General features: G+C 34.5%; 1 protein-coding gene across 1 annotated transcript in view; it reads left to right on the forward strand.

The window, feature by feature from the left end:
• The window catches only part of LOC138700210 (unhealthy ribosome biogenesis protein 2 homolog), a 37997-nt gene extending 13436 nt beyond the window's left edge, over window positions 1–24561 (forward strand). The window contains exons 6-15 of the mRNA XM_069826664.1: window positions 2156–2439; window positions 4384–4674; window positions 7000–7172; window positions 9672–9940; window positions 11327–11551; window positions 15882–16148; window positions 16495–16737; window positions 17585–17862; window positions 21960–22071; window positions 24105–24561. Coding sequence (XP_069682765.1) covers window positions 2156–2439; window positions 4384–4674; window positions 7000–7172; window positions 9672–9940; window positions 11327–11551; window positions 15882–16148; window positions 16495–16737; window positions 17585–17862; window positions 21960–22071; window positions 24105–24260 — 2298 coding nt within the window. The 3' untranslated portion in view covers window positions 24261–24561. The remainder of the gene's footprint in view (window positions 1–2155; window positions 2440–4383; window positions 4675–6999; window positions 7173–9671; window positions 9941–11326; window positions 11552–15881; window positions 16149–16494; window positions 16738–17584; window positions 17863–21959; window positions 22072–24104) is intronic.

Below are 24561 nucleotides of genomic sequence, written 5' to 3' on the forward strand. Positions count from 1 at the left end.
GGAAATGATACTCCAATGGCCACACTGTATTCATACAGTCACTGTAGTCAACAACGTCGCCATTGTTAGCGGCCATTTTACATTAGTTCAGGCTCATAATCCACAGTTAATTCCCGATTTACCACACAAATCATCTGTAGCTGCATTTAGATTGGCAACAAGCCATGACTGTTTGATCAAGCACTTGCTATAATTGGAATATATCAGTCCCCTAACTGCCCATTGTGCAACTCAAATCAAGAAATGCATTCGGAACACCTCAAAATCTGTGCTTCAGTGGCTGACCATGACAATATCTTTGAAAAATATTGGGGTGCAAGAGGTCAAATGGCTTTATTGTCAAACGCCTGGCATGGATGAATATATAATAGGATGCGAAACTTACTGAGTTTCCTGTAACACATACTAGAGGCGCTGTTGTAGAAATTGGTCTTGCTGCCACCTGTTGGGAGGAGGGGCGTTATTACATCTAGCAGCACACAAAGTTGCGAAAAGGGTAACTAATTACTCCATGCATTTAGCAGCGCACCTGGTGAAGAAAATGTTAAACTGTGCAGAAAGTATTCCCTCCCATGCTGTTTGTTGACATCATAAAGTCCACTATAGTCCACTGTAGTCTAGTCAGTTGTTGTTTTTCACGAGAAATGACGGGTATTTTGATCGGTGTTCATTATAGATGCCTGTTGCTAGTAGCCAGAGTTGGGGTGTAGTCAATATATACTGCAGGGCTGTGTCTTCTGCAACTGGTACTGATGATTTTAATTTACTTCTTTTGTGGTTTATGGATGGACAGTATAGGAGAATGTGTTCCAGATCTTCATCATGATTATTACACCACAGACAAGTAGGATTATCAGAAATGTGAAATCAGTGTAGATACAATTGAGTGACAGTATGACCTGTTCTGGCTCTTGTTAAAAATGTTTGAACATGTCTGGCCAAGTTTTTGTACATTTCCAGGTTATTTGGTTTCTTTTGTACAGACTAAAATTTTTCCTTTGTCAGAAGAGAGCCAATTGTTGATCCATAGGTTTGTAAAATGAGGCTTTACTGAAGCAAAAGCACTGGATAGAGATATCACTGGAAGAGGTCTTGGTTGCAAATATGTTGCCTGTTTTTCAATATTATCGACTTTCTCGTTTCCAGGTACAGTATACCACAATGACTAGGTATCCATTGAAATGTTATTTCCTTTTGGACTTCTTTTAGTTTACTTAGTTGTTTCTGAAGTGGAATACATAATTCTATGTGCATATAGGTTTGGTACATATTTAATTATATTAAATATAGCCCCCTTGTAGTCGGTAAGTATGCAAATAGATTTTTCAGAAATTTGAGTAACACACTGAAGAGCAGCATCAATAGCTTGTAATTCAGTGTTAAGACTGGAGGAGGATGAACATGGTATGAAATAGCTTTCTTGATATTTTGGAATATAATACCCTGCTCCTGATGTCCCATTATTAGGATTTAGAGATCCATCTGTATAAATTGAAGGTGATCCTTATATGTGCTGCAGAGTAGTTCCATGGCATCTAACTTAAGAATGTATGGAGGATCGTTTTTGGAATGATTTCCTGGAATTTGTATGCTATGTTCTGGAATCACCCATTTCCATGGAGGAATTTCGTTCACAATTGGAGTTTTAGCAATGAGTGTGTCTGTGATATAGATTGGTATTTCTTCTTTTTTTATTTTATAGAAATTACTCAGGATATATATGACAGTTTGAAGAACATCTGAGATCTGGATGAGGCTTGCAATTTTAAATGTATTTTTAGATCCTTTTGTAATATATAGTGTCTGATTGGTTGAATATTACATTCAATTTCTAGGGCAACAATTGATGTGGTTTTTGGTACTCCTAGACATAATCTTAAGGCTGAGTTTTGAAGAACAGAAATTTTCACATGACCTTGTGTAAGAAACATGAATGAAAAAGCTTTCTAGAGTCTCTTTTAGTAAATTGTCATTTTGTTATTTTTTCAAATAAAGGTCCATATAAAATTTGCAGTTTCACTTTTCCATCTTTATTTTTAAGTATGAATGTTTTCTCATACACACTGTCATTGAAATTAAATAATTTCCTGCTTTTACTTGCAAGAAGATTTTTTGAGAATATTTTATAATTGATTGTATCTTCTGTTTTCTGCAGGTGAAGTTGATCTTACAAAAATTAAGATCTGTGATTATGTTTGCGGATGAATCAAAGACGAAACAAGATGTTTTATCAGCTGCTGCAAAATATTTCACATCCCATATAAGGGAGTCATGGCCTCTCCTTCTAACTGGAACAAATGCATTGTTTATTACACCACTGCTTAACATAGAACAGCTTGAGAGTGTAGCAAATCATATTGTACAAGAGATAGCTGTCAACTCTGACAGTAGCACTGAGTGGTTGGATGCTTTAGAGAAACCAAGTGTTCAAGAAAACAAGTGAGTTACTAAAGAGATACCATACTTCTGTGGAACATTTAGTTTGCGTTGTTTTCTTATGCTGTGCATGACAGAAGATATGAACATATTTATTTATTTATTTTGCTAATAATTGTAACATAAAATATAATATATACAGAAAAATTTTAGCTCGCCCTGAAAGAGTAGAACTCGTGCTCAAGGGCAGATTCCTGAATTGAAATGAAGAAGTATATAATACAATTTGTCTTATGTCTACTACACAATAAGAATATATATTTACAATTTTTCAATTTTTATAAAATCCACACATAACTTTTTAATTTTAATACTACAACTATTAGAATTGACAAGATTAGGATATTTAAATATAAATTTGTTATAATATATTCTTGGGCCTAAATTACTACTATGATTAAATACTGTAGCAGTGTTGCATTTTGGTTCAAAAAATCTTAAAGAATTCATACCTTTTGTTTCATAACTATGAGAATACAATTCAAAATTATTTCGATTTTTATGTATGAATTTTATTAATACAATATAATAAATTTGTCTTTTGTTAAGAACATTAAAGTCTAAAAACAGTTTTTGAGATGGAAAATCAATAGGTTTATGAAGACATTAATTATTTTTTTCTGTAATAAATAAAGTGGATTAAAATTGTATTTAAATAAGCTACCCCATCCTATAATTCCATACATAATTACCGATTGAAATAAAGTTAAGTATATTGTGTGTAATAAACTTATTGACAAGTAATTCCTCAATAAAACAAAATAATATATTATTTTACGTAATTTATTACAAAGTTAATTAATGTGTTGGTTCCATTTGCTAAGTCATTTAACTAACAGTTCCAAATCAAAAAGCTCACAGTTTCATCACAATTCGTCTGTCTATGGCTCTTCGGCCCGTTTTCGGGCTATGGCCTCCCCAATTCTTCCTCTCCATTCTTCTCTATCCCTTGCTACCACCTTCCAGTTCTGCAATGGCAACAAACTGGTAGTATCTTCTTGAACCATATCCTCCCATCTATTCCATGGTCTTCCAACAGATCTTTTTCCTCCATATTGCCCCTCTAAAGTTCTCCTTGGTATCCTTCCCTTCTCCATCCTGACTATATGTCCTGCCCATTGCAGTCTCCTGATCCGTATGAAAGTTGACAAAACTAGCCTATATCATTAATTATAAGGTATATAATTCATGATTATATCGGATTCTCCATTTTCCTTCCCTTACCACTGGTCCACATATCCTCTTAACACCTTTCTTTCGAAGTTGTCAACTGCATTCTGTGATTTTTTTTGTGGAAGTCCAATTTTCACTTCCATATACAGGGTGTTTGCGGGTTAGTGTTACAAACTTTCAGGGATGATGGGGAAGGGCACATGTATCAATATGAGATCAGGAACCCTGGTCCGGAAATGACTGAGTCGAAAGTTACAAGCAAAAATAGTTGTGTGATAATGGAATAATTTTATTCCTCTGTACACCTTATTTATGTGTATTATTTGCTTCTTGAGGAGAAATATCTTTCTTGTTAAGTATAGGTTGTATTGTATATCTACATGATCAATCGGGTTATTAATAGGTAGAAAATTCTCCTTTTGTTTAGCTATTCCTTGAGTTTCTTTCAATTTTAGGACTTCTTGTATGAAACTTTTCTGGGGTTTCAGCGTATATTTACAATTATTACATATTTCAAAATCTGGGAAGTCTTATTAATTTTTCATAACTCAATAGGGCCAGAGTCTCTAGTTCTAATATAAATGGATTGTTGGCTGTTATAACTGATACAGTTTTTAAAAAATGTGAAGTTTGCAGTTATGGAAAAGAATTTAAATAAGTGATTCAGTACAACATGCATCATTTTAAAATGCTTTGGGATAAAAAGAAAGTTCAGTATAATTTGATTTTCTATAAAAACAACTTATTAGTAATATTTTATAATTTAAATTTCAGGCTATTGACTGTAGCTCTGATTTGTGCGTCATTGAGTGCAATCTCAAAACTGTTCGCAAGGACAAAGAGAAAACACAATACCATCAACCATAAAATTGGTCCTTCTTCATTGGTGAGAGAAGTACTGACTAAACTAGACGTATATCAGACACTGAAATGCTTGTCTGAGGATGACTTAGAAACATTGACACCTACAGTAACTGAAATGGCAGCAGCAGTGAATACGGCTTTCCAACAGAAGTGTAGCTCAGTTACAAATGGATACAAGATTGATTTCACGGTCTTGCACAGGTATATAAGTCACATATAAATAAAGATAATACAACTATCTACAATAAACAAATTGCTTAAAGTGTAATTTATTGAGTAACTTACAAGAGACACACACAGGGAACAATCTATGAATATGTTCTCCATGCGTTTTTTTTTAAAGCGAAACGTGAAGTGCTCAGCAAGACTGTTCTTTTATTACATTTGCTTTATCTTCACTGCAGCAACTGTGCAGCAAATCCAAACACCGCTTTATGAGTTTGCTACATGATCCATCATGGCGGATTACTGCACAATCCATCATGGTGGAATGCGTGTTTTGGTCTTTTGCAATGTTTATTGTTGTTAAAATCGTCTAGTAATAATAATTCCATGTCATTATCATGAAAGTCGAAACTATTTAACATGTTCGGTTCTTTTTAAGGTTAAATTTAATACTGCAGTAATATAAGCCAATATTAATTGTCCACCATTTTGCAGCAAACCGAATTGTGTTTTTTTCGACTCTCTTTTTACTGCAGCAAAGGCATGAAGCGCTTTAAAAAAACGCACGGTCTACTTCATGTGGTCAACCTCATGGTCTAGTGGTCAGAGCTTCTGGCTACAATTCAATTCAATTTATTTTGTCCATTGGGCATACAGTTCTAGGCTTCATCAGAATACATTGAAAAACATATAATACATTTGAAAAAACACTAATAAAAGAAACAGTAAAATTTAAATAATACAATGAAAACATGAAATAATTTGAACACTGCCTGCTGGATCACACCCTATGGCTGTTTACACTGCCTGCCCAATCAATGGTTATGCGCGAGTAACCACAAGGTGACAAGTAGTGACTTTGCATATACTGATAATGTTAATAGTGGTGGGTACTGCCTGTCACCTAGCGGCAAAATAACTTGGATTGAGCAGGCAGTTTATGCAGCTATAGGATACGATCCAGCAGGCAGTGAATTTGAAACTTTTAAATTAAAGAAAACAGTTCACCCTTAATGTATTAATTTGTAACTAATTGCAATTAAATGTATTTATTTAAAAAAATGTCATACAAGTTTGTGTTGAAAAACACCAACGATTTAGGTTCATTATAACCGAATGTTCACTATATCCAGAGTTGACTGTATCTGGCCAATTGTGTACAGTATTATTGCTCTTTCGTGCTTTCATCATTTGCTTCAAATAATTAGGGAATGACTTACAGCAGTCCTCTTACAATGAAAAGTGAACTGTGCCGAGAAAAATGAAGTTTAATAATTAAAATTCATCTCTTATTTTAATTTTGAAGAAACGATTGAGTCAGGTTTGGTTAGAAATTGCAAAGGAACAGACTGAGTTAAAGACAATGTGGCCCACTGTTATATTTGCTTTATACTGACTGTCGCTGTATAGGCAAGACATGCAACAGTTTCATTACATGAATGAAAATTTATTCCATAATTTTAATGCATTTACCAATCACTAAAAATTCTTCCTGTTCAGTGCGTTAGAAACTTATTGACTTATATAAAACAAGTATTTTTAATGTAAATGTTTACTTTGGCAAGAACTTGTAGGAGTGCAACAGCTGTTTCTAAAGACATTGTAAAATCTAGTTTTGAAGCTATTGATTGGTAATTTATAGTATTGACTGGGGAGCTTATTATATAATTTCATCCCCATAATTGAAAAGTTTGTGTTGTTCGTGTATAATCTAGAATATGGAATATTAATTTGTTCACTATTTCTAATTTCATGATCATACATATTGGCCACTAATGAGTAACTGTCGATATTTTGTCGAGTGTAAAGTACTAGATTGTATATATACAAATTTATGATTGTTAAAATCTGTGATTGTCTGAAAAGTGGCTGACAATGTTCCAGACAATTTGATTTACATAAAATTCTAATGGCTTTCTTTTGCAAAATCAAGACACTTCCAATTTCGTTCCATTTCCCCCAAAAATTAGGGCATATCAGACCCCCCTGGTAAAGGGGCAGAGAAGGCCTGATGGCCTTATCTCTACCGGGTTAAATAAATAAATACTAAAAAATTACATTTTATGAGGTCCTTGGTTCTATTCCTGCTTAGAGCACAAGAATTTTTCCTTAAAGGAAATTATTTTTGTGTTCGTTCATGGTCTGGAATTTAGATTAAGTTTACATTTAAGACCTCTCCTGACGACATATAATCATGATCATCCTGTAGGTTACATTTAAGCCACTGCCAGGAGAGAAGACCAGAAATATTGGAAGACAAGCTGGTGGCATTAGAAAAAAAAAATTCTATTTCATTTATCTTGTACAATCATTATTTATTCAACATTATCACTAATCACTTTTTAATGTATCTTATTGCAGGTGCTTGCTCGTACTGAAATTGCTACCTGTACAGTATTTACCAATGACTATCAAATCACAAGTGTTAATCAGTATCTTAGCACTGATTATAACATTAGAAGATTCTGAAAAATTGGATGGTGAAGAGCAGAGTTCAAATATCAGAAGTTTATTCTATAACGATTTTTTGTTAGGTAAGACTTTTCAACGTAGCTTTTAAAATGATGGGAGATTTGTGACTTTATGAAGACACATACCAGTATGCTAGAGACAGTTGTTGTGAACAATTCATTTGAGAAAGGGTTATGTAATTGCAGTTCAGTGGTTATTGTGTGAATTGTTGTAATGAGAAAATAAGTACCATTTGCATGACCATGCTTGTAAGCTCAGCTGGTACAGCAACTGGCTATAGATTGAGAGATACTGGATTCAGTTCCAGATGGTGGTAAAATTTTTCTCTTTGCCAAAATTTGAGAACAGTCTCCTGTCAGATTAAGTACTGGAGCTTTCCTGGAGGTAAATAGACATTCAGACATGATGCTGGCCACCCCATCTCATTCTATGATGAGACCATGAAAACACAGAACACTAATCCTTATAATGCCTTGAAGTGATGATTGTCATGTTATTTTAGTAGCTGTAAGAGAGATGTGGAGACGTAGTGTCTACATTCCTTGTATGAGTCAGATGAAATGCATTTGTTGTATGTAGTCAAAGAGTTTGTTGTGCTTAATATTGTCTTATGTGAAGATATAAGCAGTGTCTGATAGCAATACGAGATTCAACAAGGTTATTCACAGTAAGGAAAGAGAGGTTAACGCAGAATAAATACGGGAAGTGTCTGTTATTATTCAGTTGAGAAGCTTTTGTCATCCAGTCTGCTCTCAAAACACCTGAAAGTTAGAATTTATAAAACAGTTGTATTACCGATTGTTCTGTATGATTGTAAGAGGAACAGAGGCTAAGGGTGTTTGAGAATAAGGTGCTTAGGAAAATATTTGGGGTTAAGAGGGATGAAGTTACGGAGAATGGAGAAAGTTACACAAGCAGAACTGCACGCATTGTATTCTTCACCTGACATAATTAGGAACATTAAATCCAGACGTTTGAGATGAGCAGGGCATATAGCACATTTGGGCGAATCCAGAAATGCATATTATAGTGTGTTAGTTGGGAGGCCGGAGGGAAAAAGACCTTTGGGGAAGCCGAGACGTAGATGGGAGGATAATATTGAAATGGATTTGAAGGAGGTGGAATATGATGATAGAGATTGGATTAATCTTGCTCAGGATAGGGACCGATGGTGGACTTATGTGAGTGTGACAATGAACCTCCAAGTTCTCTAAAAGCCATTTGTAAGTATGTAAGTAAAGAAAGAGAGGCTATAGGCCTAATGTTCGTGGTTATGTGTTGTGGTGAAGAGGCGAAAAGCAGGTGCCTAACTATAGATACATTATCCAATAAGATAAATGATACATTTTAAAATTGAAGATGGTGAGATTTTTGGTTAGTTTAATTTCTATATTGCAAATTGATTTAAAGGCTTAATTCTAGAGATTTTAAGTAATTCATATAGGAATTGAGGAATTGTAATTGGAGGTTTGAAAGCAATTTCTTAAATTTATGAATATGACTATAATTATGTCTAGGAAAACGCTTTAGCATGGGAATTATTTTTCTTCACTTTGTTTTTATATATTTTTCTTCACTTTGTTTTTATATATTGTCTTATCAGTTATTATCGAATAGTATATTGTACATTTAGATGAATGAATTTATTTTATTTTTTTAAACATAAAGATCCACCTTCCATATCCTTTCCCAGCATTACAAACACACAAATACACACACATTACACAAGACAAAAGCCTCTATGTCACAATCTGTCAATATACCATAATGAGCCAGTCTTCGAAAGATGAACAGAGAGACTGAATGACAGACCATCAATAATAGATGCTTTTTGCACCGATGAATGTGTGAGTCTCCTAAAGTAATACCTAATTATTTTTTTTTGTAAATCTGTACAATTGCTTAAGAAGTTACAGGTACAAAACAGATAGCTGTAAGGGAGGTAGGGAACACTAAGGAATCTGCCACCAAGATAATTTGCACAAACAATACTTTTGAAAAGTATCCTTCACTTTTAATTTTGATGTAAACTTATTTTAGATCTAATTATGACAATTTTTTGTGTTCCACTACTTTTTCAACCTTATTATAATCACTTTTACTTCTACTCTGTTTACATTCTTATACTTTCTATGTCCGGGCTGTGATAGATCTCCATCATTGTTTCACTGAATGCCCTGCGGAATAGGATCATTGTCCATATTTCTCCATAGCAGATATTACACAGTCAGTCCACTCTGTATTTCTATATATACATACTTACCATTTTTATCTATCTCTACATCCCTTCTGTCTCTTATAATCTATCGTTTTCCCTTGTCTTACACGCACACAAACACAAGTTCACTCTTGGTTCAGCCATTCTTTCATTAGACTTTCTAACTCACGTGCAGGAGAAAGAAGTCTCATATGGTTATATCAATAATTCATCGGCAAGAATTGTCATGCATGTGCATGTAATTAGGAATTTACTGTAAAATTGACTGTATTTTGATGCATGATAAGGCCATTTGAACATTTTTATTTCAGAAGATATAATTGGTGATGTTTTATTATTATAGGTCTTCTAGACAGCCCAAATCCTCCAGACTTGTCTTCTTATCTCGATATGGGACAGTTGGCACATTGGTTAACTAACAGGAACTTGCCACTGTCAAGAGAATTGCTGAACATAATGTTCCAGCGACTTTTTCAGCCAATTTTGAGTCACAGCTTCAGATTGCATCAATTACAGGACTCCTTGCCAATGCTTAAAAAGCATGCATGCAATTTGTCACAGGATACAAGGACTTTAGAAACAGCTGTTGCGCTCCTACAAGTTCTTGCCAAGGTAAACATTTACATTAAAAATACTTGTTTTATATAAGTCAATAAGTTTCTAACGCACTGAACAGGAAGAATTTTTAGTGATTGGTAAATGCATTAAAATTATGGAATAAATTTTCATTCATGTAATGAAACTGTTGCATGTCTTGCCTATACAGCGACAGTCAGTATAAAGCAAATATAACAGTGGGCCACATTGTCTTTAACTCAGTCTGTTCCTTTGCAATTTCTAACCAAACCTGACTCAATCGTTTCTTCAAAATTAAAATAAGAGATGAATTTTAATTATTAAACTTCATTTTTCTCGGCACAGTTCACTTTTCATTGTAAGAGGACTGCTGTAAGTCATTCCCTAATTATTTGAAGCAAATGATGAAAGCACGAAAGAGCAATAATACTGTACACAATTGGCCAGATACAGTCAACTCTGGATATAGTGAACATTCGGTTATAATGAACCTAAATCGTTGGTCCCGACCCGCATATATTAAAAAGTGCATTAATATTTCCGTTTATAGTGAATCCTCACTTTGGTTATAGTGAACCTAAAACTATAACTTCCCCAAGAAAATGTAATTTTAAAATGGCCATAATGGTAATTCACGAAACCCTTTCTCCTACAAACTTCCAAAAATAAGTTCAGAACAAAATATCAAACCTTCTACTTCTTAAGTGCATTGAAAGACAAAAGATTTGATCAGCTTCCTGGACAGCTTGAAACATGTTAAAGAGAATAGTTATGCAGTGAGGGATAAAGGAAGGATTAGTTGTGGCTCCTTTAAAAGAGGTTATTATAAGAATAGGAAGAGGAAAAAAGTGTTTGCTTTTGTAAAAGGGATTAGAGTGATGACCAAAGGGTAAATATAAGAAGGATTACAGTATAATGGTCCTCAACTCTTCCTCCTGCATCTTTGTAAAAGTGAACCCAGGGAAATTCCAAGGCCGAGTACACAGTAGGGTACCTCTAGAGTCTAGTGGGAAGAGGTGCGTGTTCGGTCAGTGCCTACTACCTACATGGCCAGATTAGATTCAGGTTTCGAACTGTGAACATCAGGATGTCAAAGCGTAAAGTGTTTAAATTGGAAGATAAAGAGAACATTAGTACTGATATTGAATGTGGTCTGTCCCAAACGGGCATTAATATTGTATGTATAGCAATGTCAGTAGTATAAAAAAGACACTTCAGTTTTAGTGAACCTCGTATATAGTGAACAAAATATGCTGGTCCGCAGAGGTTCACTATAACCGGAGTTGACTGTATATGTTTTCAGTTACAATAATCATTAACAGTAGAATATAAAAAATTGAAAATAGTGGAAGTGATTATTGTAAGAAATTTTATTTACTTATACACATACAGTATATCATTTACTTTCTCTTTCTTGTATAGCGTTCAAAATGTCATGAAAAGCCAGATGATCATTCACTGTGCCTGAAGTATCAGCGTAGGCTTTCACAAGGAATCATCCAAGTGTTACAGCACATGGATAGTGCAGTCTCTTCACCAGCATTTCCTGAAGGATGCAATTTAGTGTTGGTTCATTATCTCGAGAAGAAGGATTCTAAGCATCTTGAAAAGTATGCAGAACACTTGAGCAAGCTCGTTGAATTTTCTGTAAGTAATAGTAAACAGTTTGATTATATTTTAACAGATCTTATTGACATTGTGTGTTTTTTTACTCAAGAATGTGCCAGAAAGGAAGAAATGTAAGTAAGAAATAATAATAAATGCTCATCATAACTTTGTTATTTTCTATACAATATTAAAAATTCTGAATATTGCATTATTACACAAGAAATTAGATTTTTTTAATGCAGCTTCCATTGCTATAACTTCATTGTAAATGTTGTATGTGTTCCCCATTATTTTCATGCACAGACAGACTCAGAAACAAGATTTAGGCCACCTGAATTTTCTAAGTTCCAGTTATAACATATTGCGCATGCTTAGTAAGCGTTTTATTTCTGACTCTGTACAAGTAACAGCCTTTCTTCAATACTGTAAACAACAGCTCTGAACTCTTATTCTCGAATATCTCTTGTGTTGTATAATGAATTCGAACAGTACTCTTTTCTTCAGCTGAACCCACAACTATTAGTCCTCAGGGTTAATATCTTGCTATCTTGTAGGCCAAGTTACAGGAAATTTCCTCAATTGCAGCTTGTAAGCTCAAAATCTACCAGTCTAACCACAGTGTAATATGTAATCTACCGAATACAGTAATGAACATAGATCACCCACAGGAACGTGAAAAATTGAAAAATAGTACAGTACTTAGTGGAACTTTATTGGGATGCCAGAAGACAAATGAAGCAAATCTTCAGTGTTTGCCATTAGAAAGCAATCAGCCTTTCAATCGATATATTGATGCATACTGACTATTGTTCACAACATAATATGCTATTTTTGTGGAATATTTTCTATGTAATTTTCAGCAATGTACTGTAACAGCAATGAAACATTTTGGCCATTGAATTCATTGGTGCCATTAACCTGAAAAGTACTAGTATTCGACCCTATACCTGCGCACTTAATCCTTCATACTGTACAATACGCCACTCTCTTCTTACACTCTCTTATTCGACTCTACCTGCGTACTTAAAGCCTACATACAGTTACATTATCCCACCCTCTTGCTAACCCTCTCTCTCAAACAACATTCCTCACTTGGCCGTAATAAAATTCTGGAAATGTTCGCTGGTCAGTTTGTTGTCCTTTAGTGTACTGAAGTGTCTGTAAGTGTGATTAACTGAATACAATGAATGTTAAACGAGAAGTGCTTTCTGTGTCAGAAAAATTTGGAAATCTTACGAAAGTACAATGAAAACAGTACTCTTAATTAGAAACAACTCTCTGATTCATTAGGAATCCCATCATCGACATTAAGGACGATAATAAAAATCGCGACTCAATCACTGCAGCTGCGACATTGGGAGGATGTAAGCGCAGGAAAGTGCCGTGTGGTAAATAGGACTTCGAGAACACGCACACGGCAGACAACTATAAATGACCTTTTTTCGAAAGAATTAAGTACAGTACATATTGTAAATGTCTTTGATGTACAGTAATTACTTAATGGAGTAATACTGTATTGCCTTTCATGAATCATGTATTTCAATAAAGAAAAATGTTAATGGATACTGTATATAAGTCAAAATTAGTATATCTGTCTAATATGCGGTCCCTGTTAATACATGGTCACTTGAACAGCATCTTATCGGGGTTTTATTGTATTTATTTATTTGTTTCTTTGTTTATGTATTTATTTATTTAATCATTCATTTATTCATTTATTTATTCATTCATTCTGGCAGAGTTAAGTCTATAAAGCCTACTCTTCTACTCAACCAATGTTAGAATAATAACAAATATAAAAATGGCAGAAATACAGGAACAATATACAGTATATGTTTTGGATTAAGAGCATGTTTTTGAAACGAATATTATGCTCGTAGTCCAAGGTTTTACTGTATGCATAAATATTTTTGTGCATGAAAAATTCAGCACAGTCAATACAGAGAACAGTTGTTCCCTACCAAATATTGAAGTAAATATTCCAGTCTCAGTTATCTCTTTTCTATTTGGAAAATGACATTCAATTCTCACTTACACTAAGTTAAAGTAGTAAGAAACTGTTTTTGGTTGATAGTTACCATGGTAGCCATGTTCTCCTCTATGAATCTGTTAGACATTCAAAATACAAACATGAGTATAAATTAACTCCAGTTGTTGTTGTTTGTTGTTTTCTAATGCCAGGTGTTTAACAATAAAGTCATTTGACCTCTTGCACTCCCAATATTTTTCAAAGATAAAATTAACTCCAGTTGTTACCTATTAGATATTCTATGGACAGGACAGCTATGATGAAGAGAGGAAAAATTATTGCACGCGCTGAAGCTGCAAATTCTTGAAACATTTTCATCATCATCATTATTTCAGTCTTTCATTATTGTTGGACTTAGGCTGGTATTCATAGACGACACTTTATATCACCACTTTGCAAAGTGACACTTTTGACGAAAGTGGCTCTTTCATATTAGTGGTATTCATAGACGATTGAAGAAGTGCACTTTACAAAGTGTCACTTTATGCCAGCAAAGTGTAGAGTTACATTTTGGTTGGTAACAGAAGTCCCACAATGCCTTTCAAAACAAGTGAGCAAACAATAACAAATTAATGTGTAACCTACAAATTACAATGCTTGTAATTTGAATTGGGAGCCTAATTGATCGTGCGAGAAAGAAAATAAATATTTAAAGTTGTTTTATTTCAGTTTCTAGTTTTTTTGCCGATAGTTTAGATTATTTCACTCAGTTCAGATATATAATATTTTATTAAATAGGTAGTGGTACTGCTGGTGAAATTAGGTTATGTTTTGTACAGTACATAGCTGATCCATTAATTTATATTGTCAGATTAGGTTTTGTACATATCTTTTTCATTGACTTATATCGCTGAGTTAGGTTTTGTATGTATCCGTTCCACTGATTTATATAGATTGGTTAGATTTTGTGCATATCTACTATTAGTTTATATAGTTAGATTAAGTTGGACTGAGTAGGTTAAGTTTTGTGTGTATATATAATTAAATTTACATCGTTATGTTAGGTTTTATATATATATCTGCTTCATTGATATATCGCTTTATTTCTTTTATTTTCATTTTTGTCTTTTTCGTGAATAGAAGTGAAAAAAGCATGAAATAAACACATTACTACTGCTATTATTATTATTATTATTATTATTATTATTATTATTATTATTATTATTATTATTTTCTCTCTCTCGTTTCCATTATTGCCTGCTCTTCAGGAATATTTTGAATGCCAAATTTTTCTACAATGCAAAACAAAATAAGTCTAATACTGTAGTATGAGATCTCTTTTTATGGTAAGGTTATGACTGCACATGAACTAGAGACAGTATCTCAGCAGAAGCAGCCATATCTGATGTATTGCTTACCGGCGTGAAAATATATATTATCAACAAAACAGTAATGATTATATCAACATCAAGATAAATCTTATCTCAAAAAAAAAGGTAGTCAACAAAAATCAAAATCATTTTAAACCCAACATAATTATGGAATCTGCTTAGAAGGCAGGCACGTGAGGTCTCTCAATGCTAATTTAAGATAGTTATGCCTACATTAGATTGAAGTTAGTTTAATATTATTTAAGTTAAAAAAATTCGTTTCAGTAATAAGAAATAGGTTATATAGACGACATATCTATCTACATATCACTTCATCGAATTCAGGTTATAAATATACGAATGTTACTACAGAAATACCTGAACTATGATATTATAGATATTAATGTATGGTACATATCTGTAGCACAGAATTTTAATGCAGTCAATAACTGTATTATTGGAGGCACTGGCAAACCTCTATTATTCGTTTTTGTCAACCAGTCATCGAAAAGATGAGCAATCTCAATAAGTTTCTTTATCAAATCGGAACCGTTTTTTTTTAATTCTATATCATTATAAAATTCCACGGGATTGTTTTTAGACCTATCCCTAATGTAGCGCTTTCGTATATTGTTCACTAATTGTACCACCTCTTCCGCACATTCTAATAAATAATTCGACAACCTCCAAGACATCCGCCATTTTTCTACAAAGTAACACTTTCGGCTCAAAGTGTGGTCGGAAATACACTTTCATCCAAAGTGTTGCTTTGCACCAAAGTGTCGACTATGCAACGGAAAAGTGATACTTTGCGTCTTCCAAAGGACACTTTAATCGAAAGTGTCGACTATGAATACCAGCCTTAATGACAAGAGTTTGCTGCTAGATAATTTTCTATCTTTTTGTGTTATTTAAACTTACCTGTTCTCCCTTTTGGTCATTAAAACAATTACTGTTGTAGATATTGTTTTCGTATAATGCCAGAGAATGTATTTCATATTTCATTTTAAATTAGTCTTATTTTTTACAGCTGACTCAGCTACAAAACGAGAAAGTGCTGGATCCTTCACTCTCAGTCAGTTACTTAAATGTCCTAATGACATTACTCCAGAACAGATCTGAAGTCTCTGCAATGATTCCTTCTGATTTCGTTCACAAAGTATGGACTGTCTTCATGAACCAAGACTCATGTTCAGAACTTGGCACATTTTGTGATGCGAGAAAATTACAAGTTTTATTAGAAGCAGCCACGGAGAAAGAATTGTATGCCATCTTAAAGGATTTGACAGCTGTTACAGTAAGTTACAAATTATAAATTTACTACTTTTCATTTTAAAGACCATGTTGTCTTACATGGGTATTGAATTTAAAAAAATCATATTCTAGGGAAATGCAAATCAATGGTTCATCAAATAATTATAATTACAATGGTGAAAACTCAACATCTCTACTGATCCTCTTAGATTTTCTTGAACTGTACTACATTTTTAGAACTATTTTAAGTATGTTCTGAAAGTTGTCATCATGGGTTTGGATTATTTGAAGAATACCTTGCAATAACTGCATTGTCGTTTTCCAATTAAGATTTCTTTGAAATGCTAAATTTTTTATACTCTTTGTTGAAATGACATCGTTTCTTGCAGAAAGGAGCATTAAAATTGATGGAAAATCCAGAGATGGTGAGAAAACAATTTTCAGCATGGAAAGCTCTTGTGTCATGTAAATTTAGTGATGGAAGAAACAATGCCAGGAAGTTGGCGTTAGAGCAGTTATGTCATATTCTGGCAGAGTTTGTTAATTTAAAGGGGTTGCAACAGATTATTTCTGGTGGAAAAATCTTATTACCTTTATTGGAGCTGCTGCTGACTACCACACACAACACTCAGGTTAGTAATTTAGTTCTGTTCATGTGCTAAAATATTTGTCTGCTTCCTTATAGAGACTTAACACAGATTAAGTTAGTAGTTCTACTAATTTTCTAAAATTACTTCGTGAAATATTTGCTTTATAAGCAACGAGAAGCTTTGTGGAGTATGTAGAAGACGAAACAAAGGACAAATGCAGCATAGCGATATTGGTGTACCTTATTAAATTTTCAGCAAGGATGATAGCTAAACAGACTAGCCTTTGCATATAATTGTTGCTAATGCAAAATAAATAAATAAATAAGAGGTTGGATTATTGAAGCACCAGTTGTCTGATCCTTTCTCGAAGATTACGTCCTTTCTCATACATTGTACATCCCTTTCATAAATACCCACATACCACCCTTTTATATTAATATATTAATTTGTCAAGTATTTCCTGATTACTTCCTATTCTTCTGTTTTAACTGTATTGCTATCTATTCTTCCTTATATATCCTCTTCTATTCTCTCTCATATCTAGATTGTCTCCCATTTCTTGCTTTTTTTATTAAATATTATGTAATCCTTTCCTAAAGTGTTGGCGACAAACTGCAGCCCTGTCTTACTCCTAAATTTACTGTCTCATAATACAGTTTTGCTTCTTTGGATTTATAGCTTATGGTGTCGTAAAATAACCTACAAAAAAAATGAGTCACTGTTTCTGCTGCAGCATGTATTATGAATTTTTATTTTCATTTTGGTAACCTTTTTCATTGGCATAATTTATTTTATGCTTTGTGCTGATATTTCATTTGTTACTATTTGATAATTACTTCTTTGGGGTCTTGCCATTTGCTGTAGTATTAATATCGTAATTACATTGCAGTTGCACATGTCTTCTGAGATGCTGAACCTGTGCTTTGAGAGTGTTGTTGCTGCAATGGCAGTAACCACCCCAGAGATATTGATGCTCTGCTCGGTGTCTCTGAGGCTTTTGCAGACACTTCTCAGTTGTCGGGAGTCACTTGTGCTGGATTGCATCCCATCTTTTGTGCAGTGTTATCAACAGCTGTTGCAAAATATTGCAGCTCAAGGGAATATGGATATGAATCACTCTCCCACAAAAGTGCAAGAGTGTGCAGACTGTGCGCACAGACTGGAAAGGTGAGTGTTGATGTGAAGTAAATTTCATAAAGACCATCATATATATTTTTTATACCACATGTTAACTTGCAGATGGGTTTCCAATCCACTGTGGGCTAAAGCAAGGAGATGCACTATTACCTTTACTTTTTAACTTTGCTCTAGAGTATGCCATTAGGAAAGTCCAGGATAACAGAGAGGGTTTGGAATTGAATGGGTTACATCAGCTGCTTGTCTATGCGGATGACGTGAATATGTTAGGAGAAAATCCACAAACGATTAGGGAAAACATGGGAATTTTACTGGAAGCAAGTAAAGAGATAGGTTTGGAAGTAAATCCCGAAAAGACAAAGTATATGATTATGTCTCGTGACGAGAATATTGTACAAAATGGAAATATAAAAATTGGAAATTTATCTTTTGAAGAGGTGGAGAAGTTCAAATATCTTGGAGCAACAGTAACAAATATAAATGATACTCGGGAGGAAATTAAATACAGAATAAATATGGGAAATGCCTTTTATTATTCGGTTGAGAAGCTTTTATCATCCAGTCTGCTGTCAAAAAATCTGAAAGTTAGAATTTATAAAACAGTTATATTACTGGTTGTTCTTTATGGTTGTGAAACTTGGACTCTCACTTTGAGAAAGGAACATAGGTTAAGGGTCTTTGAGAATAAGGTGCTTAGGAAAAATATTTAGGGCTAAGAGGGATGAAGTTACAGGAGAATGGAGAAAGTTACACAACACAGAACTGCACGCATTGTATTCTTCACCTGACATAATTAGGAACATTAAATCCAGACGTTTGAGATGGGCAGGGCATGTAGCACGTATGGGCGAATCCAGAAATGCATATTATATAGTGTTAGTTGGGAGGCCGGAGGGAAAAATACCTTTAGGGAGGCCGAGACGTAGATGGGAGGATAATATTAAAATGGATTTGAGGGAGGTGGGATATGATGATAGAGAATGGATTAATCTTGTTCAGGATAGGGACCAATGGCGGGCTTATGTGAGGGCGGCAATGAACCTCCGGGTTCCTTAAAAGCCAGTAAGTAAGTATGTTAACTTGCATATACAGTGAAACCTCTCATTTACGCATCTGGGAGGTGTCCTTCATTGGGAGGGAGGCTACCCAATCTAACAGTAAATTTATAATGTGCATTATGTATCCCTTCATGCTTTATGAAATGTATTACTGTAGTTTAATTCTAAATACAGTATACTAAAGTAAATTCTTTGCAACTTTGATCTACAGTAAATAAGACCGAAAAAGGAAAATACAGTATTGTGCCATGCATTTTTATTCTAGGTCTACAGTTATGCAGTACTGTAATTTACAGTTTTCACTTAACCTTTATGTTAAGGTGCCATATCTCTCGAAATAGAACTGATTGAAGTGAAGAGAATATAATCCTACTAACCCTCTCGTGTGTTAAATACAATTTCACGATCGCGGAAACCTTGGAATCATCAGACAGGTTAAATTTAATGACTTTGTTTATCCACCTGCTTCCAGCTAACAAGGAGAAGCCAGCTGGGTTAAGGGCAGCCTATGAGACCCTTATTGTCTTCTTTCATGTTAAGGAATTTCTGTACTAAATTTTCCATTTTTGAAATGGAAATCCAAGTTCTGTCCGCAGTCAGGAGGTGAAGCAAGTTTTAGGACTGTGAAACAGCTGTCTGTGTCTGTGTTTGAGAGTGTCCGTAAACGAGAGCTAAATTTATCATTATTTCTATATTATTTTAGTTGGGACATAAAAATCTGTCCATTATATGAGGAGTGTCCGTATCTTGGTTGTGTCGGTAAGGAGAGGTTTCACTGTACTGTATTTCATTGCATAATCGTCGCCGTTACATGTTGCATCCTTATTTATAGACAAATTGTTCAGGGCTTTAAAATTTCACCACATAATCTGGATATATTTGGATATTTCTGTTTCATCATGATCAAGAATTATTTGAAAATAATGTGCTGCCACTGCAACACAAAGTATCTTTACGCAAGGTTGAATGTGCGAGAAACAGCGGCAGCTGATGAAAGTGAATGGAATGGGGGTACGAGATGTTAGCACCAAGCCAATAGCCAAAAATGCCTTCAATTCAGTATAATTGTTGGTTGTGAGTTCAGATACTTTTTTTTAGGCCTAGACCAATCATCTTTCCACGGACTGGTCCAGTAGTCAGATTATCGACTTTAGTGTGTCAGATGTACTATTACATGTGATTCAACAATACCATGAATATTTTTAAAACACCACAGTAATTTTTATTTTAAGATATTATTCGCGTTAAGATTCCAGCATCACACACTAATACTGGTGTCCCTCCTTCCCCTCTCCTTCCTCTTCTATTACTAATTACACAACTTGACTGTGCTTGCTCGCACATGTCCCTGTTACATATGGAAGCAGGTCACTGGTCACTGGAAGTTGATGGAACCAATTGTTACCATTTTAATTTATTCTTCACATAATGATCGCACTGTATATATTCACGCCAAAAAAAAAAAAAAAGTAATAAAAATGCGACGATTTATGTGATGAAATATGGTATGTGTATTTATGTCCATCTAACAAGCAAACATTCTGATGGGGGCAGATAAAGAAGTTAATTTTTTTCTTCCACCATGTTCATAATGTCAAAAGAAGTGCTTATACACATTTTGGCCACTCGACCACAATTACGAGGCCGTCCAGAAAGTGATTTTCTTTGGGGCTGTTTACAGAAAAAAGCACAATTGCATGGAAAGATTTATTGAAATAGATACAGCAATTGTTGTGCTATTTGTCAACATATCCCCTACTGGAATTGAGACATTTGTCATACCATGAGGTCAATTTTTGTATCCTTGTGTCGAAGAAGTCAGCTGCCTGGAATCGGTACCAGCATTTGACAGCCATCTGCACCTCTCTGTCGATCGCATAATATGACAAATGTCTCAATTCCGGTGGGGAATATGTTAAAAAATAGCTCAACAATTGCTGTGTCTGTTCCAATAAATTTTTCCAATAAAATTTTATTTTCTTTCTGTTAACGGCCCCTGGCGAACTAATTTTTTTACGGCCCTCACAAATGCGGTCGAGTGGAAAAAATTTGTATAAGCCCTTCTTTTGATCTTATTAACATGGTGGAAGAATACATTTTAACTTTTTTATCTGCCCCCTTGTAAGCTAGTTCTACGTTCATTTGAAAAATATTAAATTAATTGTTGGCTCCATACATACTTTTTAGTTATTTTTAACTGATTACATGATATATTAATAGAGGTAATGTATATGGTGCTGTGAATCTTATAGCATCTGTAGTATTCTCACTAGACAATTTTCATATTTATGCTTACAACATTGATCAATTAAATATCGTAAAGTTCTTTCTAAGTACCACGAATTCTAGTTAGCCACTGGTGTAGCTCAGTCGGCTGAGGTGCTTGTCTGCCAATCCGGAATTGCACTTGGGTGTGGGTTCGATTCCCACTTGGGCTGATTACTTGGTTGAGTTTTTTTCCGAGGTTTCTCCCAACCGTAAGGTAAATGTCAGGTAATCTATGGCAAATCCTCGGCCTCATCTCGCTTGCACTGCAGCCTGAGGCTTATTGTGCTTACCACTCCTATTCTGTGAATGATTGGGTAGCTGAACGGCTGTGCTCTTGTACAAGACCATCATGCCGCACCGTGAACTTAACCTGGGCTATTGCATGGATGATGATGATGATGATATGTGAATTAATGATAGCGAAATGAGTCCGAGGTCCAACACTGCAAGTTACCCAGCAATTCTGCTTCAATTGGTTGAGGGAAACCCCCGGAAAAACTCCCAATCAAGATTTGAACCCAGACATGCTCGTTTCAAGGCCAGACGCGCTGACCATTACTCCACAGTGGTGGTTGATAATTTAGAAATAATGATATTTTTGTTTTTCACAGTAAGCGATTATTAATTTGTTTAAATGAAAGCCTGAAATAATATTATTTGGTTTTTATATAAATAAAATATATGTGCATCTATTTTAAATTACGTATGGTGTATGTATTGTAAAATATAATGCTAGACCATTTGGTTTGTGTATTTTACAGAGCACCATTTATTTAATCTTATAATAATGTTTTGTTGCAGAGTAACAAACATGTTGAAGGAACGAAAGGCTCACTTTGTAAGAATAGGTGCTTATATCATAGCTGATCTTCTCCAACAATTTGAATCGTACAAATTCTATCCTCAGGTTAAGGTGAGTGTATAATTTTAATTGATTTTGTCATTGTCATCCACAACACTGTATGTTTAGAACTAGTCCTTCAACCTCTGCCAAACTGCAAAATGAAAAGATTAATTTTCTAGTTCCTGACCTGCTGTGTTGCAACCTACGGCTGAGAAGAACTAAACCAATTTTGTAATGAAAAGTAGAACCAGTTCTGTATATAATACTTAATTTTATTCTTCTTAGCAAATGTCATTTTGTCACACGCGTTTAATGATGAACAATACCTAAAGCCTGGCATGCCATTGTAACGCTAATGCTGAGTTGCAAGAAAATCAATAAATAAGTTATTCTAGCATTAGATATTAAAGTTAGTTATCATTCCATTAGCTATTTACCTTTGTATTTCGAGTGAGCCATCTTCTTCAGCTGTAATCTCTCAAACCACTTCCACGAGAGAGAGAGCCACCGGTGTGGCTCAGTCGGTTAAGGCGCTTGCCTGCCGGTCTGAAATTGTGTTCGGGCGCGGGTTCGATCCCCGCTTGGGCTGATTACCTGGTTGGGTTTTTTCCGAGGTTTTCCCCAACCATAATGTGAATGCAAGGTAATCTATGGCGAATCCTCGGCCTCATCTCGCCAAATATCATCTCGCTATCACCAATCTCATCGATGCTAAATAACTTAGTAGTTGATGCAGCGTCGTTAAATAACCAACTAAAATAAAAATATTTAAAAAATGAGAGATAGCATCATATAAATGTCAAATTGAATGCGAAATGCCCATAAATATGACCTTTGACAGCCTAAACTGGCATAACAAATTAATATCATACGTATCTATCAGATTATATCTAGCTAATTCTGCAATTTAGCCCTAAATTGGCAGACTATCTTAAAGCTTGTAGTTATCAGTTTCGCAACGAAATGTGTGTACTGTTTGCCTGTAGATGATTGTCTGTACTAATCGAACAAAGAACTTCAATTTATGCTGCCAGTTTGTTTTGTAGCTAACATTGAATTCTAGGCCACCAGTATAACTCAGCAAGATAACAGCAGTTGATGAAGCGTCGTAAAATAACCCCCCCCCCCCAAAAAAAAAGCAAGATCAGAAATTCTGCTCAAGCATGTCCAACTTCTGCATGGTTTTTTTATTATCTGGTTGGATTTTTTTCCGAGATTTTCCCCAACTATAAGACAAATTTCAGGTAATCCATAGAGAATCCTCGGACTTAAATACCATCTAGATATACTGAATTTTACCAACAAGCAGGATAAGTTTTCAGACTGTGGTACATTCAGAACACTAAAAAATACTCTACATGTAAGAAATCAAGGCTTTACTGTTATTTTCGAAAACTGGCAGCTTATTTACCATTTATGAATGGAGTGTTAATTGTTGAAAGATCAAAATCAGGTCTGTAAATTAGAAGACTCTAGCAGACTATTAACATCAAATTGTGGACGTTCTTACAACTCTACAATAGTACTTAGGATTGGTGCACACTTATCTAGCAAAACTGCTCTAAGCAAAAAACTGATAGTCTACTGTGCTGGATAGGTGCCGGGAGGACATATAATTATACATGCATTTAAACCTTCGTTTTATTTTCTTAATCAGTGCATAATTCGCAAAAAAAAATTATTTTCGTTTCTTTAAGGCCTGAGCCCAACCCAAACCTGACAAGCATAAATGAATTTCGACCCGAGTCCATCCAATGTCATAACATTACAACCACAGCATTCTTCACCGCCATTGCAAGACTCAATTCTGTTTCTGCTTCTAGTCTGCCATGGCCCTAATGCTCTCGGAGAAATAAAATGTTTTTGTTTCTAGCAAAAACACTCATATGTGAAACAAAAACATTGTTAAACAAAATGCTTTTTGGGAAAACGAAATTGTTTTCAGTTACAGCAAAAACGTTTATGCTTTAGGCAAAATAACCAGTAAAGACATTCTTGCAACCCAACATCAATCTCTTGTCTTTCAATAATTTTTGTTCGAGAGAAAAAAGTTACAGAATGAAGTTATTTTTAATATAAATCCTATAATATTTATGTTGCAGATTCACTACTCAAACTGCATCTACAGTCTGCTAAGTATATGTGATAATCATGCATTATCGTTCCTGTCCCGTACACTATCACCAGCATCGCAGCAACTGTTGAAGACATTCTACACTGAGTATAAAAAGTTCCATCGTTTCACTGGCAAAGTGTGAGGCAGGAACTTGGGTGAAATACGAACTTAAAATCAGAAAGTTATATTAACATGTTATGTAGGTATATATGAAATCAAAAATTATTTTATATACACTGACTGGCAAAAAGGAAACGCAATGCCACATGAAATATCAATATAACCTATATAACAACTCATTAAAACATTTTTCTACTGTTCACACACAGTTTTCTGTTAACAGTACTTTCTTTTCCCTCTTGAAAGATTTGCCTTGCTTGCACCCTCAGTATGCATGCCAGATTATTCTCTGCAATAAATGTTGCCCTTCCAGCAATAAGTTC

This window comes from Periplaneta americana, chromosome 5 (assembly GCF_040183065.1).
Source record: "Periplaneta americana isolate PAMFEO1 chromosome 5, P.americana_PAMFEO1_priV1, whole genome shotgun sequence".
NCBI lineage: Eukaryota > Metazoa > Arthropoda > Insecta > Blattodea > Blattidae > Periplaneta > Periplaneta americana.